A 21,585-nucleotide genomic window follows, 5' to 3' on the forward strand; every position below is an offset into this window, starting at 1 on the left:
ATGGGATGGAGAGGCAGACATGAGTCACCTGGCCGACCAAAGTCACGGGACCTGGTGGCAGATTAGACTGGGTGGGAGAAGGCAAGAGGTGAGTCCAAAGAACAAAAAAGTGGTTCTGATTTGGTTGGATGAATAATGGGGACTTTTACTAAGATAAAGAGCATGGCGGAAAGAGCAATATGAAAGGTAGAAGCCCAAATGGAAAGTCCTCATTCTTCAGAAGCCAGCCAGACAGGCAGACGGATGGACGTGATGGACGTGATGGAGGGAAGACAGGGATGGAGGGGAAGAGGGAGAGTTGGGGGAAGGGATTGGGACAGAAAGTGATTAAAGGAGGAGGGGTTGGCCAACGTAAGAGGGAAGAAAAAGAAAGATGGAAGGCTGCTTGCTGGAGCCCACAGTTGAGAATTTAACCAGAGCAGCAACAATGAAGGAGTGTGAGGAGAAATCAGACCAGAGGATCAAGCAGCGGAAGGACAGCGGGGAAGGCGGAGGCAGGCAGCAGGGGAGATCACTGTGCAGAGAAAGTGGGCTGTGAGGGAGAACAGAGCACACAGAGGCAAGAGGGAAATGCAGGCTCAGTGAGGGGTTTCTGCGAACAGCAGCAACTGCAAAGTGGAAGAGAATACAACTCATCAGGAGAAAGCAAAGAACAGGTAAAGAAACCACAGAATTTTTGAGTTAGACTAGAATTTAAATCATTTCGCTCACCTTTTTTCTTAGAGACAAGGAAACTGAAGGAATCCCAACTCACATCCTGCCATTACGATTAGAAATAGCAGAAAAAGATTTGGATCGTCCATTCTAAAAAATATTTACTAACTAGGGTTGCCAATAAACATTGAAAAACCTGCCTCTAATAACTCACAATAAAAAAAATCTTTACAAAGGATTAATAAATGACCATATTGTATTTTTCTCTTTAGGGTTAAGGAGGCTTCAAAATTTTTAAATTTACTTACTCAATCTATGTTCTCTTTTATAAAGATTACTGGCCAAAAAGAAATGTCTTGAAAGGTTTTAACCGATTTATATCAGTAATTAAATGTTCCAGTATGGGGGTATCTGGCTGGGTCAGTCCGTGGAGCGTGGGACTCTTGGTGTCGGGGTTGTGAGTCTGACCCCCATGTTGTGGGTAGGGATTATTTAAAGAAAAATTTTTTTTAAATCATAAAAAAATATTCTAATATGAATGTCACTAGAGAATGTAGTTTTTATATTTTATAGAATAAAGATCAGGCTTTGAATCCGATACACTACATATATTCCTTCTCTGATCTTTAGTTTCTCACCCTAAGACATAAAAATAGCACCATGGACTCTGCAAGGTTACTGGGCAAGCTAAATGAAATGATGAATTCCAAAGAACCTACCACCCCATAAAACACACTCTACTCATAGTAGTGCTTCTTGAATTATTTGTGGTTAATAACCAGTCTTCCCCCCAATTCATTATGCACTGCTACATTTTAAAGACGACGACGAAAGTGAATTAAATTTGATGTCTTGCAAATGCTAAATTACTGGAAAAGTTTCTACGTGCTTACATTTCGTTTCGGCGGCAATCTTGTATACTGATGACGCGTCTGCAGACAGACGGGCCCTGGCCGCTGAGCCATTTTTGCACAGCACGTGCGGTGGGAGAACACAGCAGTGAAAGGCGCCAGCTCCAGTACGAGGCAACCTGGACTCCAATTCTCCTGGCCCACCGACTACCTACGCACTTTCACGCTTGCTGCTTCCTCATCTGTGCAATGCGGAGGTCAGTAAGTAACACCTCTTCCCGGGCGGTTGGAAGAATTAAATGACTTTCTCCATACTCACCAACCTGAACAGTGACTGGAACGTTTTATTATTTATTTATTTGGAATATTTTAAATGCTCAGTATTAGAAATTAATATAATTGTTATTTGAAAGGAGTGAGCATGAGTGTGTGTGCATATCTGTATGTACACACACACACACACACACACAAAGTCATGGTTCTAGGGTAAATATTTTTATGCTAGGGCAGTTAATTTGCGTATTTTTTTTTTTTGGTAACTTGGAAAAACATGGAGATTTAGTTTAGCCAAGGAAAACAGAAAATACTATGTCTTTTATGTACAAAAACAGTTTTAAAAGTCATTAAAATTTAATCAGCTGTTTTCTTCTTTTTTAAGCTCTCCAATGTACCACAATTCTGAAAGTTCTCAAGAGTTTTCAGTTAAATTTAGTTTCTTTTATAATTTTAAGTACAATTCAGGGAATTATACTATAAAAGTTTTTAAGATGCAATCTGACTTTTTTCTAAGTACAAAAATGCTCTTCAAATTTTAATTATATCAGGATTCTTGAAAGTACAACTTTTTTAAAAGGGAGAAGGGTTGCCTGGGGGTCTCAGTCGTCTGCCTTTGTCTTGGGTCATGATCCCAGAGCCCTGGGATCAAGGCCCGCGCGTCAGGCTCTGGCTCTGGGGAGTCTGCTTGAGGATTCTCTCTCTCCCTCTGCCCCTTCCCCCACTAAAATAAATAAATAAAATTTTAAAAAAGAATAAAACCCAACCGGGAGTGTTGATAAGAGTTAAAACTGAACAACAACGCTTTTTCCAGAAAAAAATCCTCAAAAGAATAATGGTATTTTTCTAATCACACAATTAGTCATTATTGCACAGTTCAACTAAAATGGTATTTTCAAAAAAAAAGTTGAATGCTTGCTCTTATTTATATGGTTGGACTAAAACCAACTTACTCTAAATAAGGGAAGAGGAATCTGTTCATTTTAAAGGCTATTAGTAAGACACAGCTGATTTCATTGATCAAAATAGACTTAATTCCTTTTAAGGGGCAGTTCTCAAACTGTAACATGAGAGCATTTTTAAAAGCACAAGTGGCAGAGACTGGTGGAGGCCCCTCCATTCCCTTCCCTTCACCTCCCACAGAGATTTTTAGCCAGATACATGGAGGTCTGGAAGAAACACTATGACTTCCCAGTTTCTCTGGCACATAGAAATAGCCATTTTCTACTCGAAGAGACGTAAGTGCAAGTGTCAGGTCAACTCCAAGACAGGAACTGTAAGGGTAGGGAAGGAGAGAGGTGCACCTTTCCCTTTCTCCTTTCTGCCAGCTAGGATGGCGACTTGAGGGACGGGTCGTAAGCAGTCACCACGGACCATGGCGCGGGAGCTCGTGGATAGCTAAGCAACAGGACAGAACTCTGGGTCCGCGCTACTGCGGACCGTCCCACTAGGGCAAGACGACCACCTACTAAACGTTTTGGGGTTTTCTCACCTATCTTGTTTGAGCTATTTTTTGTTTCTGGTCATTGACAGCCCAAACCAAATTGATCTACAGCTGAATACCACCGGTGCCGGAACCCGAAAGGTGGCACTAGCTCAGTCGTGCCTCAGGCTTCAAGTACTCTCACAGCAGACCCGAAAGCTAATTAGCGTTGTGTGTTGGCAAAATGCTTGGTCAGACTGTCAACCACCGAACCTCAGTAGACAGACCAAGTGTTAACTAAGTCTACAGCAGCAGAAGTGCTAGAAAAAAAAAATCAGAATGACAAAATTAGCCTGCTCCTTCTTACTGCTCTCAATAGAGAACTCAAGACCAGGAGTAGCGAGTTGCAAGCTGAGATTTAAGGAAAATCTCTGTGTTCGAGAGTTATAATCCAATTTGACTGAGAATCCTGTGATTTTTGTGGTTTGCAGGTTTGCAAAAACCCAAGCAAAGCAATTTTAAGGCTTGACTACAATGGCGCCGCTCCCTAAGATAGATTAGTGCCCCACCATATACCGACCCAGTTTCCTTGCAGCCCTGGGATGGAGAGTGTTTCAGATGGCCTCCAGGAAGTCGTCCCGAAATTCAGAGTCAGGGTAGAAGGGCATAAGATTGAGGCCAATAAATAAAATATAGAGTCTTCATGTTCAAAACTATGTCCAGACGTGATTTTTGACTAATTTGTTCATGGAACTGACAAGAAATATATAGATGGGGAGCATACTAAATTTTTAAGGGAAGTGGGCTGCCAACGATGCATCAGGTTGGTCTGCATACGATGCATACGATGTGTCTGTACAACTCTTACAGCAATTTCCAGGTCTGACATCAGCACCAGAAGGAAGCAGGCATGGAGGTAGCAGAACCCAGCCAGAAGAGCATATTCTCTAATGCCCAACTCAGACATGGCCTTGGAGACCGGAGCAATGGAGGACGATCAGCCAGGAATTTCTCTTATAGAAGGTTTTCAGGGTTCATGGGATAGGGTAACAAAGAATGTCCTTCAGTGCTAGGGCAGAAAGTCTTCATGATTCTACCAAACAGGATTTGATCATTCCCACTGAACAACAGCTGATGTGTGTTTCCCACTCCATAATTTTTTTTTATTAATTTCAGAGGTAGAGGTCAGTGATTCATCAGTTGCATATAACACCCAGTGCTCGATATATCACGTGTCCTCCCTAATGCTCATCAACCAGTTATCACGCCCCACCCTCCAGCAACCCTCAGTTGATTTCCTAAGATTAAGAGTCTCTTATGGTTTCTCTCCCTCTCTGATTCCATCTTATTTTATTTTTCCTTCCCCTCCCCTATGTTCATCTGTTTGGTTTCTTAAATTCTACATGAGTCAAATCATATGATATTTTTCTTTCTCTAACTTATTTTGCTTAGTATAATACACTCCAGTTCCATCCATGTTGTTGCAAATGGCGAGATTTTGTTCTTTTTGATGGCTCAGTAATATTCCATTGAGTAATATTTTATTCCATACCACATCTTTATTCATTCATCTGTCAATCCCATTCCCCCATTTTTAAAAGGAACTTTTAAAAATTATGTTCTAATTTCTACTCTACTTTAAATGGACTTTGGACCTTCTGAAAAGGACAGAGCATTGACCACAAACCATGCATGTACAAAAGGACAGACTAGATGGGGCTTGAGTTATCTCTCTTAGACAAAGGGTAAACTCTGTGTGTAGTAATAAGGTGGCCCAAAGGGGGAGACTGTGGCAGACTTCTAACCGTTTTCCAATCTCACCTCCCCTTCTCTCCAACAGAGCCCTGGGTTTTCAGATGGGCAAAAGGCCACTCAAATTAAAGACTTCATTGCTTAGCCTTTCTTTCTGCTAAGTGTAGAACACATGACTAGGTTCTGACCAATTAGATAAAATCAAAGTGATACACGTAACTTTCAAACAGGGTTTAAAGGGGAAGAACACATATCATTTGTTTGTCCCTCTCCTCCCTACAGACTGGAATGCAACTGTGATGGCTGGAGCTGAAGCAACCATCTTGGACCATGAGGTGAAAGCTATATCCTGCATCCCTGACACGCCGGAGATTATCACAGCTCTGTCGCTAGCTCTGGACTTTATTTCTGGGACTGAACAACTTCTACTTTCTTTATGCCATTACTTTTTTTCTGTCACTCTGAGACAAACCAAACTATAACTTTTATACACACAAATATACATATATACACATACGTGTGGTTAATTGAGGTAAAGCCTTTCCCTGTCAGTAGATTTTATATCATAAACAAATCAAAACAATAAAGTATAGTCATCTGATTTTCTGTAAGACCTGTAATTCAGTATTTCCCTCTCGTCCATGGAAAGCCTATAATAAACATTTTTGCTCTGCTCCCCTATACTAGAGTTAATCTTGGGGTTTTACTACACTTACCAACATTATGGCTATACATATTTGTATAATATGAACCATGATTTAAGAATTTCAGTCTCCAGAAGATAGGCATCAGGTTTTACTTAGCTTTTCATATTCTACACGTAACAAGTGTCTGACATATAGTCTATAACCACTATGTATTAGTTGAATAAATGCAACTTTGGCTCCTTTGAAATTCATATCAATTCACAACAACTTTTTTGGTTCTATTTCCAGAATTTAAACTGGTCAGATATCAATAATCCAAAATTCAATTTTTAAAAACAATGATGGGTTATATTACCCCGTCTTCTTCCTATTGTTTGCCGCTGACCTTGCCTTTTAGTTATTACTTCAAAGTCTCATAGAACGTTCCAAACTACATGCACTGCATATGCTCCCTTGATTTCTTCCTGGTTTTTGATAAGGACATAAGGTCCCCGAGAATCAGGAGGCCTCAGGAAATGGCCATCAGAGAATGATGACAGGGATGAGTACAAGAGATACGAGTGGCCAAGAATGGACTCTTCTTGTGCCAGCAGCATGTGACGACATGGGTCAGTGTGAGGAACTAAGTCTGGTTAGGGGTGGGAATTTGAGTTGGATATTAATATAGCTGGTTCCAGGAAGGAAGGATGAAAGGACATAGAAATGAGGACGTAATAAAGTTTTTGAGACACAGCAGACTATGTAGGACAATAGCTCTGCAACACGTAAGCCTTAGGACAGCGTTTTACTTTACTTGTACACACACTTCATGAAGTCACTCTGTAGTGTATAGTTAAAGGTGTTGTTACAGATAGACCAGTCATTATCTACTGGTAGTTTCTCTCCCTGTGCTGACAATCAAAACTGCTTCCTTATCATCGCCTCACTCAGGGACTCTCCAACTGGATGGGGAGTGAAAGCAAAAAGAAGGGGATTCTGACTACAGAAAGAGTAAATTTTTGGAAGAAGCTGTGTCTAATTTAAAATTTTCTATCTGATAATATAGTCAATCCCTAATTAGAAAATTACAATCATCCCAAATGTTTCTAAGAAGACTGGGAAGGCCAGATGCCATGGCAGCAATGAAAAAAAGTTTGGAGGTTGACACGCTGGCATGTGAATCTGAATTCGACCAGTTATTAGCACGGTCACTTTGGGCAAAGTCACCATATGCCTTAAGTTGCTCACCTGTCACATGGGGTAACAATATTTCCTGTCTGGTGTGAGCCATTGTGAAAATTAAATGAGCTAATCTACATAACGTGCTTAGCACATTGCTTCCAACATACTATACACTCAATAAATAATGCCTTATAATTATTGTTAGCTATTAGCCAGCAGGAGCTCACAGAACACAGACTCTCTACGAACGCAGAGGTTGATGGTCTACGAAAGGGAATATATCAGTTTCTCTGCAAAGAGCAGGGGATTTTCTTGTTTATGAAAAAAGAACTTTAATTAAAACAGACTGAGAAATATTACTCTAAGCCTTAATATCATTGGTTCCAGAGCGAGCACCATTCAAGCAATGACTACACAGTATGCCTGCCTCCTGCTCTCCTGCCCCCAGGGCCGTGTGCACAGGGTAGCAGAGGGAAGACAGAGGAGGACAAAGGGAACGCTGTGCTAGGAACCTGGAATGCAGTCAACAGAGGACCACGGAGACTGCTCGGACAGGGGACAATACAGTATCTCAACAGCTTTTGAACACTTACGGTATTGCGGACAGAATCTTAAAAATACCTCTTCTTTCCCCTCTAGCACCTGCTGACAAGAGCCAACTCTAGTTGACAGCTGACCCTTTACCATTTTCATTTTCCTTAACTGCTATGTCCCTTGGCTTCTGCGGTGTCATTTCCTCCTGTGTGTCCTCCTACCCCGGCCTGACCCCGCCTTTTCAATCTCTGTCACAGGATCCTCTCACCTTTACACGCACTCAGATACTGGTGTCCCCTAGTCCTCTGTTCCCAGCCCTCCATTTTCCAGCTCCAGGATGATCTCCCCACCCACAGCTTCATCTACCACTTAAAAGCTAATTACTTCCCTACATTTCTCTCTAGATCCTCACCTCCCTCCTGGGCTCTTGGCCCTTATTTTGCATAGCCTGCAGGGGCTCTCCCCTGGATCTTCTTTTCAAATTCATTTCTATTTTAAAATGCATTTCAAATTCAGTATGTCCCCAACCAAACTCATGCCTCCTACCCAAATTCCTCCTTCTTCTCGTTTCCCCTCTTGGTTACCCAGACCATCTTCTACTACGCCTTGGGATAAAATACCAAGAAGCCAACCTTCCGCATCCTCCCTCCGAAGCACACACTGTAAATCTCACCTCACCCACATTTGCTGAGTCCACCTCACTGGCTCCATTCCTAGGGTGACATGCCTTCAGCGGGAACCAGGGTACAGCACGATGACTGGCTTCTGACTCAGACATCCCGTGGCCTTAGTTCTCACCAAGGTTCCATCACTAATCGCCTGACCATGGGCAAATTACATAACATCCTTGGAACTGAAGGACTAAATTAATTAACCTATGCCACCGCCCTCACGGCAGTGCTTGGCACCAAAGTCAAACTCAAAAATATTAGCTACTGGTTTTATTACCATGACCATATTAAATATTACTAGTGGTGTTGGTATTATTGCATTTATTACGGTGCTGAGCACAAAACTGATAAATTTTTTAAAAAGTGATTAAATCAATCAGTAGAATCAGTAGGGAGAGAGCTACACAGCACAAACTGTAGATCTAGTTCTATTATGCATTAAATCACTGTGGGCTCTCACCAAGTCTTCTTAACCAGTATGAACCCTGACGTTCACTTTAAAAAGTGCAGGTTAAAAATACCTATCGTACATACTTGGCTGGGTTTGTGTGACAACATCATGACATAGTACACGAGCCCTGTGGAATATGAAAAGCATTCTATCAAAGGAGAAAAGCGCACGACCAGTATATGATTTCACAGTGTGCAATCTGACCCTTGTGTTTGTAAGAAGATGGAGAGAAAACGTACAAAGGATTAAGGGAAGGCAGCTTCTCTGTTTCTGAAAGGAAAAACACAATTGTATCATAAAGGAAAGATATAAGGTAGAAAGAGATTAGGAATGATGAGATTTCTCTCTCGACCGGGCTCAATGGAAAAATGTAAAGCTAAATCAATAGAAAATGTAATTACCTTCAAACTAATGAATCACATTTAGGGTAATCCCAAAATAATATGGTGTTTAGCACATGATGTCAGTGTTTTCCAAATATAAATATAATAAATACTATGGTCAAAAAGAAAAAGTAAATGTTTTCCTTGCTATATAACTGTTCAAATGACATGCATTCATTTTCTTGAAATAATGTAGAGCTAACTAGGAAGACAGAGAAAGAGAAGAGAACGTCACTATTTCAGAAAGATATCTGACAAGAGAGAGAATAGTGAGCAAGGCCTGAGGGACACCCAAAACATCCACCTAGTTAAAGATATCAGAAAGGATGAGATAAAGCCAGAAAACAACTTTGAGGGAAGTATTTTCCCTACATTATTTGGGAGGTGGTTATTCAGTGAACAGAAACACATCTGGGAACGCATCTGGAAGGAAACTTAATTACCTAATCCTTGCCGAATCGTTTTTTTTTTTGTTTTGTTTTTTGTTTTTGCAATTTCTTTCCCTCTGTTCTGACAAATACTGTTGCTTGTGTTTCCAAGCCACTAGGAATAAAACTAGATATAAAAAAACGGAATAAAACACAAATTTAGCACAATTTGGCCTTTCATCAGATTCTGTTCCAGTACGGACACGTGGGTGACTGGAAACTCATGAAAAGAAGAAGAAAAAAAAAAAACAAAAACTCAGGATGTTAATGAGTTAGCATCTCTCTTTTTTTTCCCCCCAAGAGAGACTGGAAAAGTAGGTCAGAGGACAGGCTGTGCAGTAATGAGAGAACTCTGGGACTCACTGACAGAAACCACCCCGCCGAAACCAGCCCGACTTTGGGACCCCGTGCCCCTTCACTGCCTGAGTATACAGTGGAGAGATCGGAGGACAGAACTTTCTCTGCAAGGCTGTCTGCCCCCCTCCAGTGAGCTCTCCCCACTAAAAGCTCCTTAGTTACTGGTTGTGGAATTTCACAGGGCAATCTCTGGGTACAAGAAGCTCGGGGCTGTGCACGCATAGCATGATGCTCAAGGTTAATATTCTATAAGCAACATGACAAATTAACCCAGAATTACACAGCACGTTGACAGATGATAATGGCAAATGCTGCGGAGGATAATATTACAGCATTAAAAGTCCACACAAAGATGCCACAGTAAGGCACAACTTCAGATCTATGCAACTTGCAGGTAAAAACATAACCGGTCGTTACTTCATTCAAAATGTATTTACCAAGTGAGGGGAACGGATCTTGTCTCCCAAGTTTAAGGTCTGGTTAGCAAAAACCAAAAAGGCCGCTGGACTTCCAACAAAATAATCTCCGAAAACAAATAGGTCTTTTAATACATAAAGTGTTTCACGTCTTAAAATGTATCTATCAACAGGACACTCTTAGTATTTCTTTCACACTTCAATGTGTGAATTTGAGGACTTAGAGTTTTTCTTACTTAGCACAAGAACATATGCTTGAGAGAACACCTCTGCATGTTGTGACTTTTTGAATATATGTGAATAAACGGTTTTATGGTGGGGAGTGACTGCGTAAATTCAATGCTGTTCAAATGAGGGGAGCCCAATCAAAGTCTACCTCCAAGGTCCCAAAGTCCTCGGAACCCAAATTACATCATCCTCAAAACAGCTAAGTGAAAAATCCTCTCTTTGGGAAGTAACTCTTTCAAAATTACATGAAAAAAAATAAGAATAATGATTCAAGTCTTATACTTAAAAAAAAAAAAAAATCCCAATAAGATAACACAAAAACCAGGGCACCTGGGTGGCTCAGTGGGTTAAGCCTCTGCCTTCAGCTCAGGTCATGATCCCAGGGTCCTGGGATCGAGCCCCACATCGGGCTCTGCTCAGCGGGGAGCCTGCTTCCCCCTCTCTCTCTGCCTGCCTCTCTGCCTACTTGTGATCTCTCTCTCTCTCTCTCTGTGTCAAATAAATAAATAAAATCTTAAAAAAAAAAAAAGATAACACAAAAACCAGCTCAGTGACCATTAATGAAAGCAGTTGCACTTAGGAGGTATTTATTAAAAATCACAAGAACGGGGCGCCTGGGTGGCTCAGTGGGTTAAAGCCTCTGCCTTCGGCTCAGGTCATGATCCCGGGGTCCTGGGATCGAGCCCCACATCGGGCTCTCTGCTCTGCAGGGAGCCTGCTTCCTCCTCTCTCTCTTTGCCTGCCTCTCTGCCTACTTGTGATCTCTGTCAAATAAATAAATAAAATCTTTAAAAAAAAAAAAATCACAAGAACAGGGAGGCTTGGGTGGCTCAGTTGGTTAAGCGGCTGCCTTCGGCTCAAGTCATGATCCCAGAGTCCTGGGATCAAGTCCCACATCAGGCTCCTTGCTCGGCAGGGAGCCTGCTTCTCCCTCTGCCTCTGCCTGCCATTCTGTCTGCCTGTGCTCGCTCGCTCTCTCTCCCTCTCTGTCTGACAAATAAATAAATAAAATCTTTAAAAAAAAAAAAAACAAACTTTAAAAATCACAAGAACGTAAATCTTTCTGAACCCAGAAATGCACCTTTGTGATGGCAGCTTCCTTCTCCATCCCTGCAGCTCCCATTAGGTAGTTCAAGAAACCATCTTCTCCGTTCATATGAAAATATCAACTTAGTTAATTTTTCAACTGGATTAATCAATCGGAATAGAATAATTTAAGTCACATGATTGTCTGCTCAGGACCAGCTGTTTTAAATTAGTATATTAAGTAATTTAGACACTTTCCTTCGCAAAGGTTGCGTGATTTAATAAATTCCCATATGCCTCAACGTGTGCCAGAACCACTGGGTTATCTTCCATCCAGCTGCTGTTACGGTAAAGGCTGCCAACTTTCAAACAACTGAAGAGAATAATGAATCAACTTCAACTTGGCTCGTAAGTCAACTTCTGTTGCTCCCAGCTAAAACATGGGCCAGTTTCAACTGTAAAGAAAATTAATTAAAAAGATTTCACCTTCAGCATCTCAGAGACATGGCGTCACGGCCACGGCTGAATTCGGAGTTTAAAAGCCTGCAGCCCACAGTTCGGATGGCCGTGTTACATGTGATAGGTTGTTTTCAAAATTGGATTTTTTTGATGAAACAGATTAGGAAATGCCCTCTCCCTAATGCATAACATGAATATAAAAGTCTATTGATGGAGAGGAAAAGAAAATCAAGATTCTTAGTTGTTAAAGGCTCATTAAGAAAAAAGGAATAGGCTTCAAAAACTTCAGAAGAAACAAGACACTAGTTCAGGAGCCTAAAAAGCAGATATAAGAGGAGAGCGCCACACAAACCACTTTAAGTCAGAGTCATTTTAACGAACACACGAAAGCAAAATGACAGTATGAGGCCCTCTTTCCAAAAAAAGACAGGATTTTACTGAATTTTGATAAAACGCTAGCCAAAACAATTTTGTGCTGGATCAGTTATCCAGATTAGCGGTTCTACCATAAAAATCCATGAAACTCTGGTGTTTCCTATAAGCCCTAATCCATTTGGCATAAAGCTATGCTGGTTTTTTACAGGAAAAGTAAGCAAACCGTGAGAGCAGAAACCTGCTAAAAAGACTTCATTTATTTCTAAGTTGGATGCAGTTGAAAATTGCTCCCTGGATGGGTGGACTTCCCTGGAAGGACGGGAACACTTTTTCACAAGAGCAATGGTGGGGGGTGTATTGTCTGCACACGGGTGAGCGGGCGGAACACGCGTCATAAGCAACAGGACAGACTGGACGAAAGACACAATTTCATGGTTCTGATGAACTGTCTAAAACCATGTAAGGATCACCTTATTAGTAGTCATAATTTGATTTCTTCTTGTTTTCCAAAGAGTCCCTGTAAGTTTTATCAGGATTATCATATTGTCTGCCTTCTACATTTTTCTAATATATCCTGTAAATTGTAATTTAAGTATGGAATTATATACCAAGGTTGCCTGAGTCCTCACTGTGCACCTCCAAGATAGAGTTTTAATAAACCACTTCTCAAAGATGCTATCAGGACTCACACTATCCCAGGCCGGTGATAATACACTTGAAACCGGTATTATGGACAGATGGGCTGTGGGATGGGGTGTCTTCTCCAGACATCTCCAATATCCTCTCCAGGGATCTCTGGTATTTCCAGTGCTAGGAATACTGGCGATCCTAGGGTGGAGCACCCGGTTCTGCATCTTCCAGACAGCAGAGTAGTTCTAGAAAAGCTACACAGATGTCTCAGGGTAACTCAGAATCCAAAGAAAGGACAATGAGTTTCAGCCATGAACAAGGGCAAGAGACTACTCTAACACTTTGATGTGATCATCTTTTGACCTCTCTACAGCTCATGGATGCTGTTGAAACTGTTCAAGATGCAACAGATTTAAAAGGTCCATCTTTGGAAGAACATAAAAGGCTAGAACTTATTGTGAAATTGTTGTCCATTTAGAAGGCTGCAGTAATTCCCCAAACAACTGAGTCAGCACTCACCCAAGTAGAGGAGAAAGAGAGGTGTTGATTCCTTAACCTCACTGAATCACATTAATGCAACAAAGCACTTGGAAAGTGTTCTAGTCTATTCTGCACAACAGGATGCATGTCTACACTTGGCAAAATCTTGTGCAACAGGTATGAACTGTGCACATTATTTGCTATCGTCCTAGTAATAAGCAAGAGGCAAGAAATTTCACAGGTGCAACAGTATGTTTGCGATTTTGAAAATATTCCATTCACCAGTGCCAACGTGCCCAAAAGGACTCTCTCACATGAGACAAGTTCACCTACCACAAGCTAGAATAAATGCAAAGGAGGGATACCGGGCAACTTAACAGACATTGGACATAAAAATTCTTATTCTTTGGCCCTGACCTCAGTTCTCTTTAAAAGTAGAAAGTATTACAGATGGTAGAGATCTGTCATTATTCTGTTTTCTGCTTTGAAGGCTGTATATACTTAATGATTATAATTATGAAATCCTAGATTAAATATGCCTTCTATTCACTGATTTGAATATTCGAACAATTAGCTGTGTTTGTTTGAATGCACACAAGTGTCTTTATTTCTAGTGGTTAGGATAATCAAGAAATGCCTAGAGGTGAAAAAAAATTAGAACGATGTACAGGAAAGATGAGGAAGCAAAGAGAAAGTAAATAGAAGAAGAAAAAGATTTTAAAAGATTTCTATGTAGTCAGGATAAGTCACTAATTGAAGGTGGAAAAAATAATTGCTTACAATTTGTATAAAGCAATCATATCCATGTAGCACTTCGACATGGTACAAAGGTACATAATTATAAACAAGAAGATGGAAATAAAAAGTTGTATCTTAATTATGAAAAACAACAGAGGAAAAAAATTGTGGAAAAAAATTATGGAAAGTAGGAAGACCCATGCCACAAATATGCCAAGATAAATGTTCGCCCCCGAGGGGAGAACAGTGCCCTAGACTTGAGAAGGTTTTGTATGACCTTGGCCAGCCCTACTATTTCCTGCCTTGTATAATCACAGAAGGCATCAGTGTTTGGTGATGATGAGAAGTAGGATTTTAAAGAATATAATTATGGGCTGCAAGTGTTTTCTGTGGAAACAAAATGATCATTCATGTTTAAGATTGTGTAAATATGCCTTAATTTTGGTCAACAGCAATTTCAACCTTAAAAAACAGAATCCTTAAACCTTCTTATAAGTCACAATTCTCCAAGTAATCTTCAGGGATAAAAGCAGAGACTTTCCAGATACTCGTCAAAAAATGCTACTTGGTAGAAAACAGTCTATTCTGTAGTGACGCGATTTGGCCTATCTCCACATCAGAACCAGCTCAGCACCTCGAAGTCCACATTCAGGGAGATTTAAGCAAAGCCAAAGCAGTTTTCATCTACTAGGTCAGGTATAAAAATGATCACAATGCACACTAGCTTAGAGAGACCGGCAATCTTACCCAGATTCATGGTGTGTCATGCACAGATCGGAGGTAGATATAAGAAGAAACCACATGAAGGCTCCCTAAGGAAACAAAAAGCCTGGGGAAGCTTCGAAACTCTTGCCTTCTCGCTGGTACCTTTAACTCTGGCTACAATTAGAGCATTTTTGCCACATGCTTTTGAAAGAAGAAAAGGAATGGTTATTTTCTTAAGTACTAACAGACTTACTTCTCTTTCAGGAAATCCACGACTCTTTTGAAGTCAGCCACGCCGTATTCTCTCTTCATTTCCATGAGTACAGTGTCAGAGGCAGACTGGACCGGGATGTGCAAGAAAGCATAGACTCGGGGATGATTAAGGATTTTTGCCATTTCCTTTAAAAAAAAAAATGGAAGGAGAAAACATTAACCATTTTAAGGAATTAGGTAATGGTTTCCTTCAGATCAACACTCACAGGGGCAAGCAAATAAACAAAGCTGAAAACGGATGCAGCCGCTCTTCAAGCAAATGATAATGGGTACGACTCCATGATGACTCCATGATGACTTTCAGAGGATTCCACACAAGGCTTACTTCCTCACGCTGGTCTCTCTTAGGTAACAAAACGAAGGTAAAGTCATGGAATCCCTGAAGAGCAAGATTTTTGAGGGCTTCAAAATAACCACCACTCCTCCCTTGACTCAAAGAAGTTTCATATTCTGCCTCACTACATTAGCCGGGAAAGGGGCAGTAGTTAAACAGTTAAGACTCTGTTATCCTGGGTACTTGAATAAAATCTCCAAACTTGAGGCCCGTCAACAATTTTTTTTTTTTTTTAAATACTTAAGAAGAAGAAGGAACGTATAACCTGTTTCTTTCTCAGCTAGCCAACAACCACATACTTGTTGAGCATCTACAATGCAAAAGATAGAGCATCACTCAATGAAGCTAGCCTGTTGGCCTTGGGTCACCTGCGGACATCCATGTAGAGTTGGGGAGAAGGGAAGAACAGGAAGAAGAATGTAGCTGGCAAAGTCAGAGCAAACTGGAGTGAAACAAATCAGGAAACCCAGAGGGTATTTTCTGGAATTCCTCAGGAGATACAAACGCAGGCAGGAAGAAGAACAGAAGGAGAGCTGTGGTAACGTGAGCATTTACAAAAGCAGTACGAAACCAAACTGACTGGGCCCTTCTCCTCTGCCACACTGCGGACTCACCCGTTGGAGGGCTGGGGAAGGGAGAGGACAGGAGGGCAAGAGAAGAGGGGCACAGGGGAGTGATGGGGAGAGGATGCCTACAAAGAGACCAAGAGGTAAGTATGTTGAGGAAGGAGCTCCTCTGTGATAACTCGCCCATAACTAGTGATTTTTAGTTTTTAAAGGACCGTGTTTTCCAATCTGTTACTTCATTTTCATTCTTGGAACAGTATTTTGAGGATCTTAGGTGGAGTGAGAGAACCAGCTAATTCCACAGAGTCACCTCCTAGTTATTCAGGGGCCAGTCAGGCACACGTGTCAACCATGCCCTGTGTGTCTCTACCGACTGCCAAAACGAGGGCTTTTGCCAACGTGGAAGAAAGAACAATTAACTCAGATCTGTCACCTTCTTAATAATGCCTTAGTTGTTGTTGTTGTTTTCTTAAGATTTTATTTTTTATTCATTTATTGGACAGACAAAAATCACAAGTAGGCAGAGAAGCAGGCAGAGAGAGAGGGGGAAGCAGGCTCCCTGCTGAGCAGAAAGCCCGATGTGGGGCTCGATCCCAGGACCCTGGGATCATGACCTGAGCCAAAGGCAGAGGCTTTAACCCACTGAGCCACCCAGGTGCCCAGTGCCTTAGTTGTTTTAAAAAATCCCTTTGGATGATGAAATTTAATAGTCTAGTAATTTTACTCATGGATATGTTTTATCGATAATTTCTTTACCAGAAATTAATCGGTATATATGCAGCATTTTATACATACATATACGTATATATGGACAGATAGATACATATAGAGAGATACACATTCGAACTGGAGTCGTGTAGTTTCTTATTTAACAAAAAAATAACTGGTTAACGCATCATCTGTTCATAAAACTGTTACATTCCCTGGCTGGGTATCTCGGCGGGAGGCTCCTTCCTACCCTAACTCGGCACCTAACTATATATGAGGCTGCGAGGCGACGCTTACCGTTATGTACCCCACAGTAAACGTGCTGGCTTTCTGCCATGCGTCTGTACCTTTCAGGTCTCTCAGGCCTGAACATCAAGATTCATAAACAGTGTAAGACAAATCCTTGTTTTTTTAAGGGGCAGGACTCTGCATTTGCTAACTTTCAACATACCTACTGTGATAAATGATGACACCTTAACAAAAAAAAATGATTTGGGAAATGAAATTTCACTCTTCTTCTCTGTGCCTTGGTTTCCTTATCTGTGAAACAGAGACAGTGGTAGTACCTACTTCCTAGGGCTACTGGGTTATAGGGAAAATAAAATAAAATAAAATAAAATAATTCAGTATGGGGGCACCTGGGTGGTTCAGTGGGTTAAGCCTCTGCCTTCAGCTCAGGTCATGATCTCAGGGTCCTGGGATCGAGCCCCACATCGGGCTCTCTGCTCAGCAGGGAGCCTGCTTCCTCCTCTCTCTCTGCCTGCTTCTCTGCCTACTTGTGATCTGTCTGTCAAATAAATAAATAAAATCTTTAAAAAAATAATAATTCAGTATGTGCTTATCTGTAAGTACTCAATAGACAAGTTATCTAATATTCTTCTTCTTCCTTACAAAGTATCTGAAGTTCATAGTCACACATGTTCATACAGATTATTGGGAACCTTAAAAGAACAGCTTTTCAATATGCTAGTTCCCTTAGCTAGTAAGTGAAGGAGAGTTAACCTTTGCTAATTTTCATACAATAGACTGGAAAGGGGATCCCAGCAACCCTGAGCCTGGGCCAGACAGGGGAGTGCAGCTTCTCCCAGAAACCCTCAGGGCGGTCACCACTGCCAACTACTATTACTACTACTGCTACTACTGCTTCTACTACTACTACTACTACTACTACTACCACCACTACTATTACACCACACAGGATACTGCCCCGGATAAAGTACTTCCCTGTTACAGTATGACAATTTACAAATTAAAACTTAATAGCCAACAAGTAGGAGAAATTCGGTGGATTTCCCCTTTGGCTCCCAAAGTAAGGCTTCCCACTAGTCATTACCTTCAGCTTCGTACTAGAGACTTTGCAATTTTAGAATGGTAGGCACCAGAAGACAAAATAAAAATAACCCTGCCCCTTAATTAACGTCTATATTTCTCCTCCTAAAGGATTTAGGACTTAACATAGATTAACATACCCCAAAGAGACAAAGTACATATTTTTGGTTCTGTTTTTAGTTCTATTCCTTTTCATGAGAACTCAACGGGTTGGTTAAAGACCTTTTGGTTTCTTTCCCCTTCGAAATTCTTTTCGTTTTAAGGGTTAGCTTCCAGTTACAAGTTCTCTGGTGTCAGAGATTACTCCCTCTATGATTCCTCAGCCGCTGTGCCTGGTGTGATCTGAATGAATTCTTGGTTCTGCCTTGCAATTGAATAGAGATTCAATCCCTACAAGGGAAGCTTAACAGGAGCAGGGGATTTGGTTCACTCCTCTCGCCGGATCCCCACAACGGCTAGTACCGTGCTAAGTATATCACCAAACCATACACATATCCGGGTCAAAACCACATAAACATCCATACAAAGAGATTTAAAATGTAAGTGCTATTTGATAGGAAGACAAATTTTCAGTTAGTCACAGTTCAGTCTGGCTAAAGCAGGTAACACATATTCACGCAGGTAAACAAACATATGATTGGCCTGCCTTAATTTTTGGTGGTGAAAAATCACATGTTAATAGATAGCTAAGTACAAAGTAAAAATCAGACATTTCATAGGTAGCCACCTCCCCCATGGGTTATATTTCTAAAAGTCTGCTGTAGCTGTATATTGGAATCACAATGTATTTTCTTATGCAAGTAATTTATAAATGACACGTGGGGTCAGTTTAACCAAAGGAAAAAGGAGCATTTAGTTCCAAAATGTGGCTAACAAGAGAATGGCAGCCATGAGCAACCCTGAGTTCTGAGCTGGTGGAGAGAGTCTGAATAGTCAGGCAAGTCTGCTGGTTGGCAATGTGCCCGCAAGGGGTGTGCCTGTGTGTGTGCATGCATGCGTGTGTGTGTGTGTGTGTGTAGCTCTGCTAGCAACTAGCATGGAAACAGTATCTCTTTTAATATAAGGTTATTTATAATTTAAGGGCAAATGTATCAAGGCTGCTCAGCATCTAGACAGTGACTGCATTATAGGCAGAGACTACAGGATGGCTAACCAAATCCACGAATCAGTATTTCCACCCAGTGCTTTTACATGGAGTTCTCCTTTCATGAACGGGTAACCATCTCAATGTTAAATAACATCTCAATGTTATTTTTTTATGAACTTAAAAAGCAAAGAAGAAATAACGAGTTGAAGAGAACAGGCTTAATTTTAAAAAAAGCAATTCTATGTATGGGTACATTTTCATTTTTAATTTTATTTTTGAAAGAGAGAGAATGCCTGTACGTGTGTTTTTGGGGTGGTGGTGCGGGGAAGGTAGAGAGAGGGAGAGAGAGAATCAGGCAGGCTCCATGCCCAGTGGAGAGCCTGATGCAGGGCTTAATCCCACAACCGCGAGTCAGACGCCCCAATGACTGAGCCACCCAGGTGTCCCTGTATGGGTACATTTTTAAAAGAAATGTTCAGTTTCATTTTTGTTGCTCTGCAATCATGAAATCAATCATTATATCCTACCTGGATTTGAATAGGTACTCTACCAGCTTCACAAGGTCATTCAGTGTGTGAGTGTGTAAAATGTATTCATACTTGGATTCAGATGCCCGTGCGCTCATTTTGATAGTTAACCATCCAATAAGCCCTCTCAGAATACAGCTTTGTTAGAAAGTATATGCATATTTAAAATGCTAACCTTCACCATGCTATGTTTTCAACTAAACTAAGACATATGATGAAGCAAAAAAAATTACACCGTTATCTTTAAGCTTTGTAAAAAATAGCTTATTTGAGATAAAATTCAAATGCCACACAACTGACCTATAAAAAAAATGTATGCAATTAAGTGCTTTTTAGTATGGTCATAGGATGGTGCACATCACCGTAGTCTAATTTTAGAATGTTTTCATTCCCCAGAAAACAAATCCTGTACCCACCAGCAGGCACTTCCCATTTTCCCCATTGCATAACCCCTTTCCCTGAGCGTGAAACAGCCATCAATCTACTTTCTAACTCTGTAAACTGCCTATTCCACACATTTCATATAAACAGAATCATTAGTCTTTTGTAACCGGCTTCTCTCACTTACAATGTTCTCAAGGGTCACCCATGTTGAAGTATGTAGGTATTTTTTTCAATTAAGTAAAATACAGGAATTCAGAATTTATGAACTATGCCACTTCATGCAAGAGTATTTCAAATGTTCTGAATATTATTAGCTTGATTAAGGCAGTAAAGCGAGTTTGGTCTACACTTACGGACTTTAACAACACAATCTAATGGCATAAATCGAAGAGAGAAGAGTTGTTAAATACAGAATCTTACTAAGAAAAACTATAACAGATACTATAAAAGATGGAGGTGATGTTACAAAAATTTCTTTTAAAAAAACTTCTCTTAAAAATAGAAGAACTGGGGGTGGGACCTACAAATGATCATTTTTTTGGTTCCCATTGTTTTTCGTTTAATGATGGTAAAATATATATGATATAAAATTACCCATTTAACCATTTTTGAGTGTACGATTCCATGACATTAAGTACCTGAACAATGTTATGAGTCCATCACCACTGTTCATCTCTAGAACTTTCTCACCTTATCAAACTGAAACTCTACACCCACCAAACAATAACGCCCCATGCCTCCCTTCTCCCTGCCTTTCATACTAGTTTCTGTCTCTATGAATGTGACTATTCTAGGCACCTCACATAAGGGAAATCCTACAATACTTGTCCTTTTGTGCCTGGCTCATTTCACTTAGCGTAACATTTTCAAAGTTCACTCGTGCTGTACCAATATTATGTTATTCTAAATATTGCTTTTCCAGGCTCCTGGGCGTCCTCTACTCTCAGTGCCAGGAGACAACGTAGAAGCTTCCATTAGCACTTGTTTCCCTGTTCCCGTCCTGTAATTTTACCAAACATACTCCACCCCAATGATAGACCTTACTTGTCCGCATCTCACAATTGCCTTGAGAATGCCTGAGCTTTTAAATACTTCAGTTATAGGTGAATGAATGAATGACCCAATTAATTAGTCAACATGGTTATATTACAGTAAGTCCTTACAATGACTTCTAGCTAAAGGTCAAAACAGCAATGCCTGCGTTCTAGGAGATCCTATATCTGGAGTCACCTTCAACACTCGGAAAGTCATGTAAGTCAAGATAAAATAAGACCAGAGTCCTATTTCATCCATTACTTCATTAGTGACACTGTAACAGTCACTAAGTGAATTACCAGCACCTACATTTACTCAGCAATCTAAAAATAAATTATCATTTAATGGCATCAGAAAGTGAATGAGGGAGCCTAAGAAGAGAAGAGTCCCAGTCCTTATATCCCAAGTGAAGAGGATTAGATAGTGAGAGCAGATTCTAAATCACATTTGGTCTGTAACTTAATTATAACATGGAATTCACTTCTAAACTGCAAAGAGTTAACATATTCAGTATTTGTGTTAAAAGAAGTTGAGACAAATATCTGTTCTAATTAGCCTTCACAGAAATGTTAAAAGGACTTCAATGCTCCTTTACCATTACCACTTCATCTAAGTGTCACAGTCAATAATCAGACTTTACATTACAAAGATAAAAATATACATTAATACTAATGTCAGGATGCTAAGAGTTATAATTATA

General features: G+C 40.6%; 1 protein-coding gene across 2 annotated transcripts in view; it reads right to left on the reverse strand.

The window, feature by feature from the left end:
* The window catches only part of LOC111138564 (CDK5 regulatory subunit associated protein 1 like 1), a 653,240-nt gene that overhangs the window by 218,049 nt on the left and 413,606 nt on the right, over window positions 1-21,585 (reverse strand). For both annotated transcript variants that reach the window (XM_022490583.1, XM_022490584.1), the window contains exon 10: window positions 14,896-15,041. In XM_022490583.1, the coding sequence (XP_022346291.1) occupies window positions 14,896-15,041 (146 nt within the window). The remainder of the gene's footprint in view (window positions 1-14,895; window positions 15,042-21,585) is intronic.

Source organism: Enhydra lutris, unplaced genomic scaffold (assembly GCF_002288905.1).
Source record: "Enhydra lutris kenyoni isolate GAN:26980312 unplaced genomic scaffold, ASM228890v2 scaffoldscaffold93, whole genome shotgun sequence".
Lineage (NCBI taxonomy): Eukaryota > Metazoa > Chordata > Mammalia > Carnivora > Mustelidae > Enhydra > Enhydra lutris.